The sequence below is a fragment of the Topomyia yanbarensis genome, chromosome 3 (genome assembly GCF_030247195.1).
Source record: "Topomyia yanbarensis strain Yona2022 chromosome 3, ASM3024719v1, whole genome shotgun sequence".
Classification (NCBI taxonomy): Eukaryota; Metazoa; Arthropoda; class Insecta; order Diptera; family Culicidae; genus Topomyia; species Topomyia yanbarensis.
Genome location: NC_080672.1, coordinates 422,560,727 through 422,575,358, shown reverse-complemented (window position 1 = coordinate 422,575,358; position 14,632 = coordinate 422,560,727). Strand labels below are relative to the sequence as shown.

The following is a 14,632-nucleotide window of genomic DNA, read 5'->3' as shown; positions in this document are numbered from 1 at the left end:
TGTTTGGCAACTAACTGCATTTGCCTAAATCAGACCGGTTCTGCACCGACCGTGGCATAGAATGGCGATTCATTCCTCCTCGCAGCCCACACTTTGCTGGGATATGGGAGGCTGGGGTGAAATCGATAAAGCACCATTTAAAACGAGTCATAGGCGAACGAAGACTGTTTTATGAGGTCCTATATATTTTTTAATCGACGAAAATAAGTTTATTGTTCTTTTTGAAGCCATCGGCACGTGCGTAGTAGTTTTTTCTTTCGTCGTGTTTGAGCAAAACACGTTTAAAATACAGCCCTCTTTGAACTTTTATTGAGCAACGAAAACTGTACTGGGAAAGGAAACATCGGCGGTCATCTGAATTTTCACATTGTCCAAAGATACGACTGTAGGCTGGAGAACGATGATGATCTTCACAAAGCTATGAAATCTTACTCCGCGTTGGATAGCATCGGAATCATCATAACGAGTCCGCTTCTATCAGGCAGATCGGTGGATTCGTTTATCATTAAAGTCTCTCATCCGTTAAAAAAATACAACTACGAAGCTGGCCTACTCTGGAAATACAACATCCGACTTCCGGACAATAAAGCGATGGCCTTGGGACGATGGAAGTGTTTCGAAAATTGTATGAGCAAGAATTCAGCATTAGCCGATGCTCTCTTCTGCCGCTCTACGCATAATTGTTCCATGTGTATAGGGAATCCCATAGCACATGGGACAGTTATGCGTATAGCGGCTTTCTAGAATAAGATCCAAAGACATGTCAGCAAGGGTTACGTAAGGAAGTTGACTGAACTGCAGGAACAACATGCATAAATCTGGTACCTTCCTATCATCGTAGTCGTCAACGTTAACAAACTGGGGAAAGTATCGCCTGGTATGGGACGCCGCTGTCACAGTTTATGGTATTTCTTTGAATTCAGTTCTCTTGAAGGGAACAGATCAACTAACTTCACTTCTCTCCGTGCTGATTCTCTTTCGTGAGTTCCGAGTAGCAGTTTGCGGTAACACCAAAGAGATGTTTCATTAAGCGTAAATGTGAGATGAAGATCATCACTGCCAGCACTTCGTTTGGAAAAACAGCGACGACACTGAGCATACCATTTACGTCGTCCAGGTGATGATGACCTTTAGTGCATCTTGTTCGCCAAGCACTGCACAACATGTCAAAAACAGTTCGTGCAAGATCTGCCAGAAACAGTCCATGGTATCATCAGACAACATTACGTGGATAATATGCTTGTGAGTACAGAAACGAAGAACGACGCCGTGAGACTGGCCCAGTACGTGAAAATAATTGACGAGCTAACTGGGTTTGGAATACACAACTGGATATATAAATTCGACTCAAATTTTGTCACGGCGATGCTGAACGAGGAAACGACGGAGGAAGGTGCTTGGAAGGTGGTGAAATACGTCAACCGACAGTTTTATTTACAAGGTGTCCTCACGTTACGATGAAGCTTTGGTATCTGGCAGTCGTCGGCTAACGAAACGTGAGGTTCTCCGGGTCCTGATGATCATATATGATCCTCTAGGGTTAGCTACGAATCACCTGATGTTTGTCAGGTTCTTCTGCAAGTAATTTGGCTAACATGGCTCGCAGTGTTTGCGAAAATGGGATCGGTGGAGGTCTATTGATGCTATCGGACATCTTTTACCACCGGCAGTATTCTGACAACTCTGCAGACCGGTCGATGGGCGATGAATAGGCAGTTAACTTATTATACGAGTAGGGTTAGCATTTTATGCAACGTGCTATCGTTTAATTAAAAAAAAACTTAGTCTGTATTTCGGATGTTGTTAGAATTCTTTGAAGGTATGAAATCAAATTGGAAATGTTGAAAATGGCGATTAAGTAGACGAATGTCAAGATTGGTACCATTTTACGTGTGTTGGAGTCTCGGGTACAGTAGCTTCGCGGAACTGGCCATGTAGAATCTATTTCCCGATCCGTGTAAGCAGCAGAAGTTCCTTCAGATGGTCGTGTCGTATGCTGCTAGAAAACAGTGTCCGAAAGAAGAGCAAAATTTTCGACGAAATCGTTTTTTCCAAGAAAAGGATTTGGAGAGAAAGATGATCGGATGCAGAGCGGAAGCGTATCCTAGAAGAAGAGTAACTTGAGCAATTCTTTCTAAAGGAGAAGTACGAGATACTAGAAAGCATACAAGAGGAGGGAACAGATAGACGAAGCGTTATCAGCAAGGTAAGCAACATTCCAACGAGTGTAGAAAAGATCAGTAAATGGATGGGAAATGACGGACACAAGGAGTCCAGCAGCACGAACGATGCGTACAAGATGGCACCACAAATCCGGAAGTCTCGCAGCTGAATACAAACAACTCAACCTACACTCCTCCCACACCGATACACCGGCGTTTGATATTAACGAAACCTTTCATTCCTGTATCTAAGCCGATTGTATAGTCCCAAGTATCTCTTGAGTCTTCGGCGAAGTCAACCTCGTTACAAACACCTCCAGAAAGTGTCAGATTAGGGTCAACACTGACCCAACCACCTGATCCATTGCCAAACTCAGAGCGGAATTGTCGTGGAGCAAACATTAGAAAAGCAAAGGCGCCCATACCTGCATCTGATCAGTTGTTGCCAGTTACACCGCTACTGTATCCGATATCCCAACGATTATCGAGAAAAAATGATCGGAAAAATAAACGAAGAGAGAAGGCTCTGGTGCACGCACATACCGTCAATAAAGAAATCGAATTTCCTGTTGGGAAACAAAGTAACTCTGAGCGAAGTTGTCTGTCATGTAATCAGCTGAATCGCCGAATTAAAAAGTGTAAACAGTTCCTAGACCTAACAGTGGATGGTTGTTGGCAACCTCTAACTTCCAGTACCGACACTGGATATATTAAGACACTGACGCAACAATACCCTTACCTGAAAGGCTTGTCAGTGGCGGATTATTCTAATGCAACCCCGGGATACTTATTGGTTTAGACCAGCTCCATCTTTCGCTGCCATTGAAAGGCAGAGAAGGGAAACTAGATGAACCAGTGGCAACAAAAACTCGTTTCGACTGGTGTATTTTCGGTGCATCCAATGCAGCAACGTCATCTGGACTGCCCTGTCATATTTTGGAAGCAACAGAAAACGATTTACATGAAATCGGGAAAGCCTACTTTGGGCAAGAAGACGCCAGTGCGGGGCCAATACCGGTGTCCGTTGAAGAAATACGCGCAAGGAAAGTGGGAGTTCTATTTCGATTTCGGGAGCGGTCAATTTCGGTAAGTGGTGACATCTGTGAAATTTTTCACCAAAGCTGCATTTATCATAAGTATTGTCATTCATAGCACGAAAACACTAACGAGGATCCGGACATTTATCCGATGGACGTCGCGACATTCCAGTCATCCTGTTCACCTTCTTCGGCACAATATATAAAGAACAAAAAGCCTAGAGCAGTCGAGACTATCATTCGATCACACAACGTGGATGACTTCTTAAACAGCTTTGATACCATCGAGGAAGCCCAGCGCATTACTGAGGAGGTCAGAATAATCCACAAACAAGGCGGATTTGAAGTCCGTACGTGGTTCTCTAATAACTCGGAATTTGTGAGACATTTGTGAGAGATGAAAGTTACGGCTATAAAAGAGCATACTATGGACAAAGCGAGTGCTTGGCATGCGCTGGATGACCATGGACGACGTGATCGGATTTTCGACAGAAATGCGTGCTGACATAGCAGCCATCATCGATCAAGGTCAGAAACCGACTAAGCTACGGTGTGTCATGAGCTTTTTCGATCCTCGTGGGCTCCTGGCGGCTTACCTGGTACATGGTAAGATGTTTATTCAGCAAATTTGGCGTTCCGGAGTGGACTGGAATGACCAAATCGACGAACCGGCTTTCGAATGTTGTAAAAAATGGACAGGCTTGCTGTACCAAAACGAGTTTCATTCATCGATTCCAATCTTTTCTCACGTTGAAGCTGTGGCTAACGTGAGAAGATACATACACAACCTACGAGCAGCCCCGGAATGTCAACACTTAAGCCAACTTGGACAAGAGGAGCTATTGATTGTAAAATACTACTCGTCAAAACGGAAGGATAAGAGCAGAAACTCACGTTAGATTCGATGTCAAGTATCCCATCATCCTACCTTATGCGCACCGGGCTACGCTGCTAATGATCAGGCAAAAATTCAAAATAGCGAAACTTCGGGCTACCAGCAGTGCAAAGTTTACAATTCGCTCCCAACTATACCGAGAATGGAGCCTCTGCCTTCAGCAAGGTTGTCAACATTCGAGAGACCTTTCTCTTACGTTGAAGTTGACTTCTTTGGACCAATGCTAGTGACCGTGAGGCGGAGTATCACGAAGCGATGGGTCGCATTATAGTCATTATGTGTTTTCGATGATTTGTCGGGCGCAGAGAAGCACCGTTGGAAGTGTACTCTGACAACGGGAGCAACTTCCACGGTGCCGAGAAAATATTGCGGAAGCAGATCGCTGTTGAACTTGCAGATACCTTTACCAACACGAACACGAAGTGGTTGTTTAATCCTCCTGCGCTCGGTAAGAACGCTCTCAAATGCATCGATACGGGAAAAAAACTGAGCGAAGAATTGTTAACGCAAGTATCTGAAGCGTAGTTAACTCCAGGCCACTAACATATCTCTCTCTGGAGTCGGTAGAGCAAGAGACGTTAACACTGAACCACTTTTTCCTCGGTAATTCAACGGAAATGAAGCAACCTATAGCGAATTCAATAGATCATCCGGCAGCACTGAGAGGTTTTTGGAATCAGATTCGTCACCAGTCATACGTGTTCTGGTCTCGGTTGCTCAAAGAGTACTTACCAACTATTTTCAGGCGCACCAAATGGTTCAACGATACCAAGTCAATAGCCGTGGGTGCGATCAAAATCCAGCCCGGGGCAAATGGAAGAACACATCGGGCCAGTGGGCAGACTACAGCAGGAATTATAAAACGACCAGTGTCAAAGTTAGTGATCTTAGATGTGGATGATTCTTGTAAAACAGCGCCTGACACCCTGTGTTACGGGGGGCGGAATGTTACCACCGCCAATTCTGACAGTACTGCTGATGGGTCGATTGGTGACGAATAGGTTAACTTATTATGCAAACAGGGTAGGCATTTAATGGAAACGTGCTATCGTTTAATTTAAAAAAAAAAAATACTGTCAGTATTTCGGATGTTGTTAAAATTCTTTGAAGATATGAAATTAAATTGGAAATGTTGAAAATAGCGATTAAGTAGTAGTAAAAACCTTAAATTACAGGAAACTAGGTGAGATACATCGTCAGGAGTGACTAAGTAATTGTATTATTAATTGTTGAAACGTGAAATAATAGAAATAAATTTCAGCTTTAGCTGACGGAATAAATTATTTCGTCTGCTGATCGAAGGCGTGGAAACCTCCCCTTGTTGCGCCACATCAATAAGAGCTACACATACTTTCGTTCCGCGTCAGTGAAATTCTGGATTCACCGGATATTACCGAGTGACTTAGTTGCTCGATTATTAAAAAGCAAGAATGCTCCAAATGGTCCTCACTACTACGCCGGAAGCGTTCATATTCCGATACGTTAGCAATTTGCAGCGATCATCGCGGCGAGAAAGGCGTTTCACTGGACTCCTGACACACTCAGAGCTGCCCAAATCAGAGAACTACTGGTTCTGCCAATCGCAGTCAGAAAACTATGTCGATGAGATCCCCACGTTGACTATGAGTTGCCCTGCGAAAGGTACACAGACAAAGATCGTCAGAAACAACCCACCTCTTCGTAGCATCTTTCTGGACGAAAACGCTATTTCTCAAGATCGAACAAAGGTATGTGCGTTCGTTAGTGGCGATGCTACCCATCATACTTCCCCAGGACCACCACGTGGCGCGACTGATAATACATAGCCGACAGTCATGAGCGTTTCAACCACTAAAATCACGCGACAATCGTCAACGTAGTGTTGCAGTGCTACTGTAGTCCTCGACTGAGCGCGACCTACCTACCGAGCGATTCCACAACCGCCAGCGATGTCCACAGTTACGTGTTGAAAACGCAAATTCGCGATCTCTGACTGATATTCCCATAGATGACGACGAATCGCCCGTGCTAACGCCTAACCACTTCCTGTTAGTGTCAGTAAACGGCTTGAGACCGTGGGTTCCCTCTGATGATAGTTCCGTTTACAGAAGAAACTGTTTGACTCAGTTACAGACAATGGCAGGCTCGTTCTGAAAACAATGAATCCGTGTCTATCTGCAAACGATTATACGCAGAACTAAGAGCTTAACCCCAACGGAGCCAATTGAAGTTAGTCATGTTGTGGCAGTTGTCTACCCTGGAACTAGTGGCCAACTAAAAGAGGTATTGATACCCGACGTACAGATACGACCCGCCACTAAACAGCCTGCATCCAGTGGAATCTAAAAACGTCCAGCAGTATCGTTGGCAGTGCTCGACGTAGGTGTTGTAACGAATACGCTTTTGGATGATCCTTCGCACATTTCGGGGGACGTGGCGATTACGTCCAGTCATTTACTACATCTACTTTAGTTGATCAAATCAACTGCGTGCCACCTGGAAGCAAATGTGTCGAAATAAGCTCCACTCGGTTAGCTTGGGGCATCGGCGTCAGCCCTGTTTCGTTCTCCTTGGCGATTGGCTATAGAGGAGAGCTTGGCTCGTTCGACTTATCTTCTACCACAAGGGCGACCGATATTTGCTCATTCATTTTTAGTCGGGAAAGCGACTTTCCCAGTTTAGCAAGCCAATACCATAAACACGAGGATGTGTGGTGGGAGAAACCATTACTTTACATATTCACCGGTGAAATTAGTAGTTAATTTGTTTTCTACTAGTAGTACAATATCGCATTATATTGTAACTATGGAGTTGGCGCTAAGAGCACCAGTTTCTTTCGAAACCTGATAGTTTATATAATTTGTATTTAAAATAACGATATTGCTCCATTTCTATCTACTGTTCGATAACTCAAAAACACTGACGTAAATTTTGACTAGGTTTGTTGTATTGTTCAGTATAATCAGTTGAAATTATTCAACCCAGTAGGCTAGGGTTTATTTTTATTATTTACAATCTACAGCGAGCTTGCAGCTGATTACATTCTGTTGTCATTGTTTTTATTGCAGAATCACATCATTAACAACGATACGGGAAAAAACAAAAACGATGGACACGTATCGACACATAGCATACCCGACGAAGAGGAAACGAATCATGAGGTAAAAGCGGAAATTATCGACTTCCCCGAACAAGATTCCGATATCAACATCTTGGATAGACGCGTCCAGTATGTCAGTCATTTAGATCATCTGTTAAACGTGAGTACACAACCGTCACAAATTCTCAGTTTTGTGAAAATGTAATTGCTATTAATTCATCAAACGTTGGTTGGTAGAATTTCTTCACCGACAGCGATGATTCAGCCATTGGTAGCAACGGTTCCCCCCGAGAATCCGACACGGGCGAAGGAAATAAAAATCGTCGTTCTGCGGTAAGTGTATCAAAGTATGGAGTTGTTGGACTCTATGAATGATAAGCAATATTTAAAGAATTAATATTTGAAAATTCGACGCGTTGAGAGCAAAGCCAACCAATCTGAACAAAGTATTTATCATTTTTTGTAATCTATAATCATCATCATCGTGTTCCGGTACGTGACCAAATGAATTTCAGATTCCCAAGTAACTCGATCTTGGGTTGCCAGTTTCCTTAAAGCCCCACCACCCGTGAATCTTCATGGATTATACAGCCAGTGAGTGCAAAGTCTACCCCGAAGTCAACGACCTCTTCCAGGTTCTCTAACGAACACATCTTTAGCTAGTTTCTCTTCCGAATCGAAAGTTCCGATATTCGCGCTATATGTCCAGCCCACTTTAGTCTGTCGTGATTTACCAACCTTCCGATGTTAGCATGTTTTTACACCCGATACACATCGTGGCTCATGCGTCTGCGTCATTCTCCATTGAGAAGCCGAATATTGAGCGCAGAATTCTTCTTCTCTTAAACGCTCCGAGCAGTCCATAGTCTTTCTTCTTTAACGAACACGTTTCATGGGCAACTAGAGCAGCAGGGAGTATCAGTGATTTGGATAGAGCAAGTTTTGGGAGAGCCGTAGGTTACAAGTGTTTAGCTGACCAGTGGTGTGGAATCTTGACTACACCTGCTTTTTTCTGCTTAAGTATACCAAAACCAACCTTTTTTTTCTACACCTCCCTCATTCATTCATTTTCAAACTGACAAAAATTTCATGCAAAATCGCATACGTGAGTACAGAGGAAATTATACGGACAGTTTGAAAGAAGAAGTTGGCATCTTTTACATTTTCGCATAAGTGATCTGTATATGGTGCATTTTTGCTCGATATTTCCTCATATATGAATGAATGCGCTGTACCGAACGAATGAATGACGAGAAAAATAAACGAATGGTTTCATTCAGCGCGGCGAACATGAATTGAGCTTCGTTTGTTGTAGCTGACTACGTATTCCAAGCTATATGAACTGGTCAACATTCTCGGCCCATCCATTTGCGCATCAGAACCGACACTGTTCAGATTGCTTCGTTCTACACCAGCAGTCATGTACTTTGTCCTGTCAGAGTTTATAGTCGTTCCGATTCTTGCAGCATCCCCTTTAAAGGGTACCGAAAGCTCGCTAACTGATCTGCCATAGATGTCCGCGAAGCCAAGAAACATGCGAGTTCTCGTGATTAAAGTTCCGAACCTGCTTACCAACTCTTCGTATCGCACCTTCGAGTGGTATGTTAACCAACAAGTTAAAAGGTACATCGCTTTACTTCAATCCATCTAACGCTGAGTCGAATGTCGCTCTGGCTGCTGTAACGCTTGATTTTTAACAATACAGTATCATAAGATTATGCTTAACCAGCCTGGTAGAAAATTCCTGTTCAAACATTATTTGACAAAGTTCGTTTCGTTTCATGGAATCGTACGACACAGTGAAATTCAAAAACAGATGATTGATTCAGAAGTGTGTTTTCCGAAGCTTATCTAGAATTTGTTGTCCGTCGTTGATCATCTTTCAGGAAATCCAATTTGGTATTCACCGACAACAGGCGCATTCTGCTAAACTTTAAAGACGGTATTGAGGATCGGTATACTCACTATAATTGCATATTTGTCCCACGTTCTATGGAGTTCCCTATACAGTATACCTCATCAGCTATAACACTCGATTTTATGGAAATTTTTGCTTCATTAGCGAAAGCCAATTTTTTGGTAGTATCTTTACTTAGCTACTGGACAAAGACTGCTTTACCATTTTTTTTCTTTGACCAAGATTTCTCATGTCACTTGTTTTCACTTGTAGACCTGCCACAATGACTGCGAAGAACCTCAACTCATCCAACACGATGCATCAATTCGACACGACCATCAATGCATCAATTCGGACAGCGTATCTACCCCCGAAGTAGTTCCAAACACGGATGTTCCGGGATTACCTGACAAAGGAAACCTAGGTCATGATCAACAGCTTTTGGCGGAACTCGGTTTGATAAACAACAGCAAACGGAATAATGCGGAACATCAATGTGAAGTGCGTCCACATTTAGATGTGAGTATCAAGTAAGAATTGCGATTGAAAATACTATTTTTGTCCCGACAATTGTATACAACTCTGTAACTATGTTGATGCTATTCTAGGTTGCATGTTTCCATTAAAATGTGTTATATATTTTTTCAACATTGAGTTTTGAACAATCAAATCAACATTTTATATTCTCAAAAAAAAATAACGTCAAAAACTCCCTTGACGTGGTCCGGGGTTTTTTCACTAAAGCAATATTACAGTGATTATATCACATAGAACGTTGGCAACGACAACTTCCTCTTTAATTAAGCTATATCGTGATCAAATTTAGTACTTAATTTGGCGATCTTTATTACCCACTTATGCCATAGTCGAAATAATGTACAAAGTGGATTTAGGACCAAGTTCATTTTAGAGGTGCCCTTGGTTTAACGATGAGCCCTGGTTTGGGACTCTTTTAAATTTGACGTACCCCATGCCAAGATTTCCCAAGATGACAATATACCAGATGATCTTTATCCCTTCGGGATCATCCACACATACCTGCACCTCGGTGATAAAGTGAACTGTCTAGCACTCAAAATTACAAACGCGGTCTCAAACGTGAACATAAAAACGCCCGTGTTCGCGCGATTATGTATCGCTCAAGTCCTGAAGTCTCTACCCTCGGTCCTAGAACCAATCAAAAAATAACCCTCATAACCACCAAAAAACACGTTCCATGACGACATGACCGGGAACTCCAGTGATATGGAGAGGGGGGCGCGGGTGAACTTACTCTCTTCTAGAATCAGAACTGAAAATTAAGTCTCCTACTTACGATCCGCACGATCGTTCAACGGTTCAACAACACACTCGAATTTGCGAAGTAACATAAGTTCTAGCATAAGCGACAAACACATTAACATACAAACGCTTGAGGCGTTCGTGATCATCCAAACATACTACCACACCGTGCTGAGGTACGCAACACAATTGCGCAATGAAAAAAACCACAGCCACTTTTTTCAAAAGCACCATTAAGCTAAGCCGATGGTTTTTCCAGCAGCTATTTTGCATGATTTGAATCGTGATGATCTAATAAATCGACTGATATTCTTCTTTTAGAGTTTTGAAAAGGTTTAACTGGATAATCCGGTGGCAAAGCTGATTCCAATTTTTCCTACCCATACAACCTAGCGTTCAATTGTAACACATGCTCAAAAAAGGTACCTTGAGCCTTAAATCATGCATGATGAGATGCGTACGAGAGTACGAAGAGTTCTGTTGTGTAGCCTACCGTTCAAGAATACGAACAAAGAAGGCCTTGACTGTATGGTTCTGAAACGACAGTCAGTTTTAAGATGTTCTTGGACGATAACGGGCGTAGTTTGAAACTTGAACATTTAAGTTCTGGATGGAGACGGGGAGTCCTTCCGAGACCATAGCTCTACAGCTCCAGTAGGACAACCATTTGAATATTAATTCTGATGTCAATCTTTTTATTGCAGATGTCGTCTCCTGAGGCTGCGTCGCATTCCCAGCCCGACGAAGTCCAAATGCAACCTGAAGTTATTGTCGCACCAAACATTGTTTTGGAAGATTTCTTCACCGACAACGAGGAAGATGATTCAGCTATTGATAGCGACTGCTCCTTACGGGGACATTGTTCAGCGGAGCGAAATGACTGTTCTGCGGTAAGTGCAACAAAGTTAGCCCATAGAATCCTTCTAACAATAGGGTCATTAGGGGAAGTGGTCGTTCCAAGGATGACAACTAAAATATGTAAGCAATGATGTGATAGTCCTATATATTCTGATTTCCAATACAGGCCAACATTTCGAAATTTCAACTAAAATGTTGTAAAAGTTATAACATCCTTTTATTCTCAGGAACACAACTGATATCACTATTTTCACTTGCAGAACAGCATCAATAACAGCGTAGAACCCCAACTCAATCAACACGAAAACCTTGTCCCGGAATATCTTGACGAGGAACAAATACCTCATGATCAACAGCTAGTTGTGGAACCCTGCTCGGTTAACAACAGCAGAGCGGAGCTTCACTGTGAAGCGCGATCTATAGATGTGAGTATAACCACAAATCTACCAAGTCTCGACAAGTATACCCTTAGACGTGACAGAAGTGATATAGGGTTTTTCAAACGGTACCACTGGAGCACAGCCGTGGAATCGATAATTGCTTCATTAAAACCACTCCGAGCGTACCTAACTTCACATCTGATTACTGCTCGCAAATACGCCAAACAGTCGTACGTTGTCTCTTTGGCATCCATTAAGATATTAAGCTACATAGCGTCAAGCTCACTGGCGTTTGAACCGCTCGATGCTCAATAGCATTTGTGAGCTACGAATCAATTTCTGCCAAGCCACGTCCTCTGTGTGATTGCTCCATTGGTAACCTGTCCGAAAAAATATGTTATGGACACATCCTGCCTAGCACAGTAGTGCTAGGGTATGGAAGAATATAGAGTACGCTTAGTTATTATAAAGCTCAGAATGAAATTTCACAGGTGTAGGAAGTTGACGTACAAGTAAACCTCGCATGTCGGTTACCACATCTGGCAACGAGGAAAACTCGGATTGCGAGCAGGTATAAATGAAATAAAATAGATAAATGAAAAAGGCGTGAAGCTGCTGCTGTCAAGAGCTGCTATTTCCACAGAAAAAGGCGGTAGCCGCTGCTTTTCCGCAGAAAAGCTCAATTTGAACTTTTATTATCTAAATTTAATGTGATAGTGAAATTTTCTTGTATGTGTTGCCATGACACTACAGCCTATGTAACCATTACAACAATTTTAATTAGCATTTATTTCAGTTATTGTTGTTCGAAATATGGAAGGCAGGAACATAAACCCCTTCAAGTTCAGTTATTTACCTGAAACGCAGATACGGAATGGACGAGATGGAAAATATCGAGGTGATTTCAGCGGCTAGTCAAGAGAAAAATCTTGCGAAACTAAAAAAAAAATCTTGTTAGCGAACGGAGCAGCAATCAATAAGCTAGACAATCATTTTTCACATAAGCAACACGACTAATATGAGCGTATTGAAGTTTGCACGTTATCGCCGAACTCGGTACAGGATGCACCACGTGAGCCGCTTGTAAAGTTCCTGATGCGCTGCACCGAACAAGCTAAGAAATGCTCGATAAAATTATATATTACGCATCGGCTGAGCCGAAAAAAACTGCTACAACAAGAGACACTGACGCTGGAACAGATACAAAGAATGGTACATTTGTTTGAGCCAATAAAAAAATCAAGCTCATGCAATAGCTGATAATGGTGGGTCGATAGCTACTGGAGGAGAGGCGCGAGAAACAGTAAACCACATTCAAAGATTGGGAAATTGCTATCGATGTGGACATAAGAATGGCTACGGAAATGACCAGCAGTGTCCGACTCGAGAGAGAAAAAGTGAGACATGTGATAAGATTGGTCATTTCGCTAAAGTGTGCCGTTGTATGTCGAAACGGAGGTTCAATCGACCTAACGATTCACAATAAAACCATTCTCACAAACGACCACGATACGACAATGTCCGCGTTATAACAAATACGCATCAAAATGATCGAATGGAACAAGATAGTTTTATACTCAACTTTGGTGATGGCGATGAATACGTATGGGTGAAAATTGGTGTTCTTATTAAAGAACGATTCTGGTAGTTCGACGAACATAATAGATGATATAACTTTAAAGTGTATGGACAACAGTGTCCAAAATTTTTGAATCGACAATATCTGTAGAAGTAGCGGCGAACAAATTGATAAAAATTTGTTTGTGGTTGAAGGGCGTTCGGTGATTCAGAATGCTTGAAATGAAAGCTGTGAAGTTGCTGGGAGTGTTGGTCGTTGGTTTACCAAGTATCAAGTCATTCGTGAATCTAGTGGTCACCGAACATATCGGGCCATTTCCTAGAATGAAAAACGTTCATATGAGAATTACTATGAACAAAGAACTAACTCCGGTTGTGCAGCGTGTAAGGCGTTCACCGGTAGCATTGCTTACAAAGATTGAAGAAAAACTGTTGCAGTTTTTAGCGAGTGACATTATCGAACCTGTAAGTGATGCAGCACCATGGGTATCACCTTTAGTAACCATCATCAAAGACAACGAGTGATCTCCGCTTATGTGTGGACATGCGGCGTGCTAATCAAGCCATCCAGTGTGTACATCACATGAAGCCAAGATTTGAAGATTTTTTGCCGCGCCTAAAATCATCTACGTTTTTTAGCCGACTAGATATAAAAAATGCGTTTCATCAAGTCGAGCTGGAAGAATCATTCCGTTACATTACCACCTTTATCTGTCAAAGGTTTATTTAGATATAAACGGCTGATGTTTGGTGTTTTTTTTTGCGCTTCCGAAATGTTCCAGAAGACTATGGAACAGATTTTGGCTGGTTCACAACTATTAATTATATTGACGATATTGTGGTCTTTGGAAACAATGAGGAGGAGCACGATGAGGCTTTAAAGAAAGTTTTTGTAGTTCTTAAAAGCCGTCATATCTTACTGAACCAGGATAAGTGTTGCGGTGCACCCCTCAATGCATCGCCGGTATATCTACAAATACCTATAATAAAAACGGAAACAGAGAAAAGGGAAGAAAAATTTTCACTTGATGTGCGTACGTGACGAAATAAAGACGTAGTTTTTGTAACGCGGTCGTTTATATTTGTTCTTTCGGTTTACTGTAAACTCCTCCGGTGTATCTGTTCTCGGGCTCCGGTTATCGGTTCAAGTTCATTGCAATCTCTCTCATATACAGTCCGCTTATTCGCAATCCGTGACATTTTGGTCCTTCGCGTCCGAATTATGGAACAATCCGCCGCGGAAAAGTTGCATTCGCAACGCGAGGTTATGTTCGCAAAAGTTAAATGGGAGTTATCCGTCGCGCGTGATATGCAAATGCGAAAACCTTCGGTCGGGGAAGTACATGAAAGGCGACAAAAGCTCACGGAACTTGCCGGAAACTTCGAAGCCGTTCAAACTGCGATTGAGGAGCACACAGAGCATTTGGAGGATATAGCGTCGGTTTTCAATTACCGTCTCCAATTC

The 14,632-nt window shown here is 42.4% G+C and overlaps 2 protein-coding genes across 4 annotated transcripts in view; one reads left to right on the top strand and one right to left on the bottom strand.

The window, feature by feature from the left end:
* Positions 1 to 12,603, bottom strand: part of LOC131688536 (microfibril-associated glycoprotein 4-like) — a 44,653-nt gene extending 32,050 nt beyond the window's left edge. For both annotated transcript variants that reach the window (XM_058972853.1, XM_058972854.1), the window contains exon 1: positions 12,446 to 12,603. The gene's annotated coding sequence lies outside the window, so the exon portion shown is untranslated. The remainder of the gene's footprint in view (positions 1 to 12,445) is intronic.
* LOC131688529 (uncharacterized) overlaps positions 1 to 14,632 on the top strand; it is a 45,148-nt gene that overhangs the window by 10,667 nt on the left and 19,849 nt on the right. For both annotated transcript variants that reach the window (XM_058972845.1, XM_058972844.1), the window contains exons 6-10: positions 7,142 to 7,333; positions 7,411 to 7,506; positions 9,344 to 9,589; positions 11,056 to 11,241; positions 11,470 to 11,634. In XM_058972845.1, the coding sequence (XP_058828828.1) occupies positions 7,142 to 7,333; positions 7,411 to 7,506; positions 9,344 to 9,589; positions 11,056 to 11,241; positions 11,470 to 11,634 (885 nt within the window). The remainder of the gene's footprint in view (positions 1 to 7,141; positions 7,334 to 7,410; positions 7,507 to 9,343; positions 9,590 to 11,055; positions 11,242 to 11,469; positions 11,635 to 14,632) is intronic.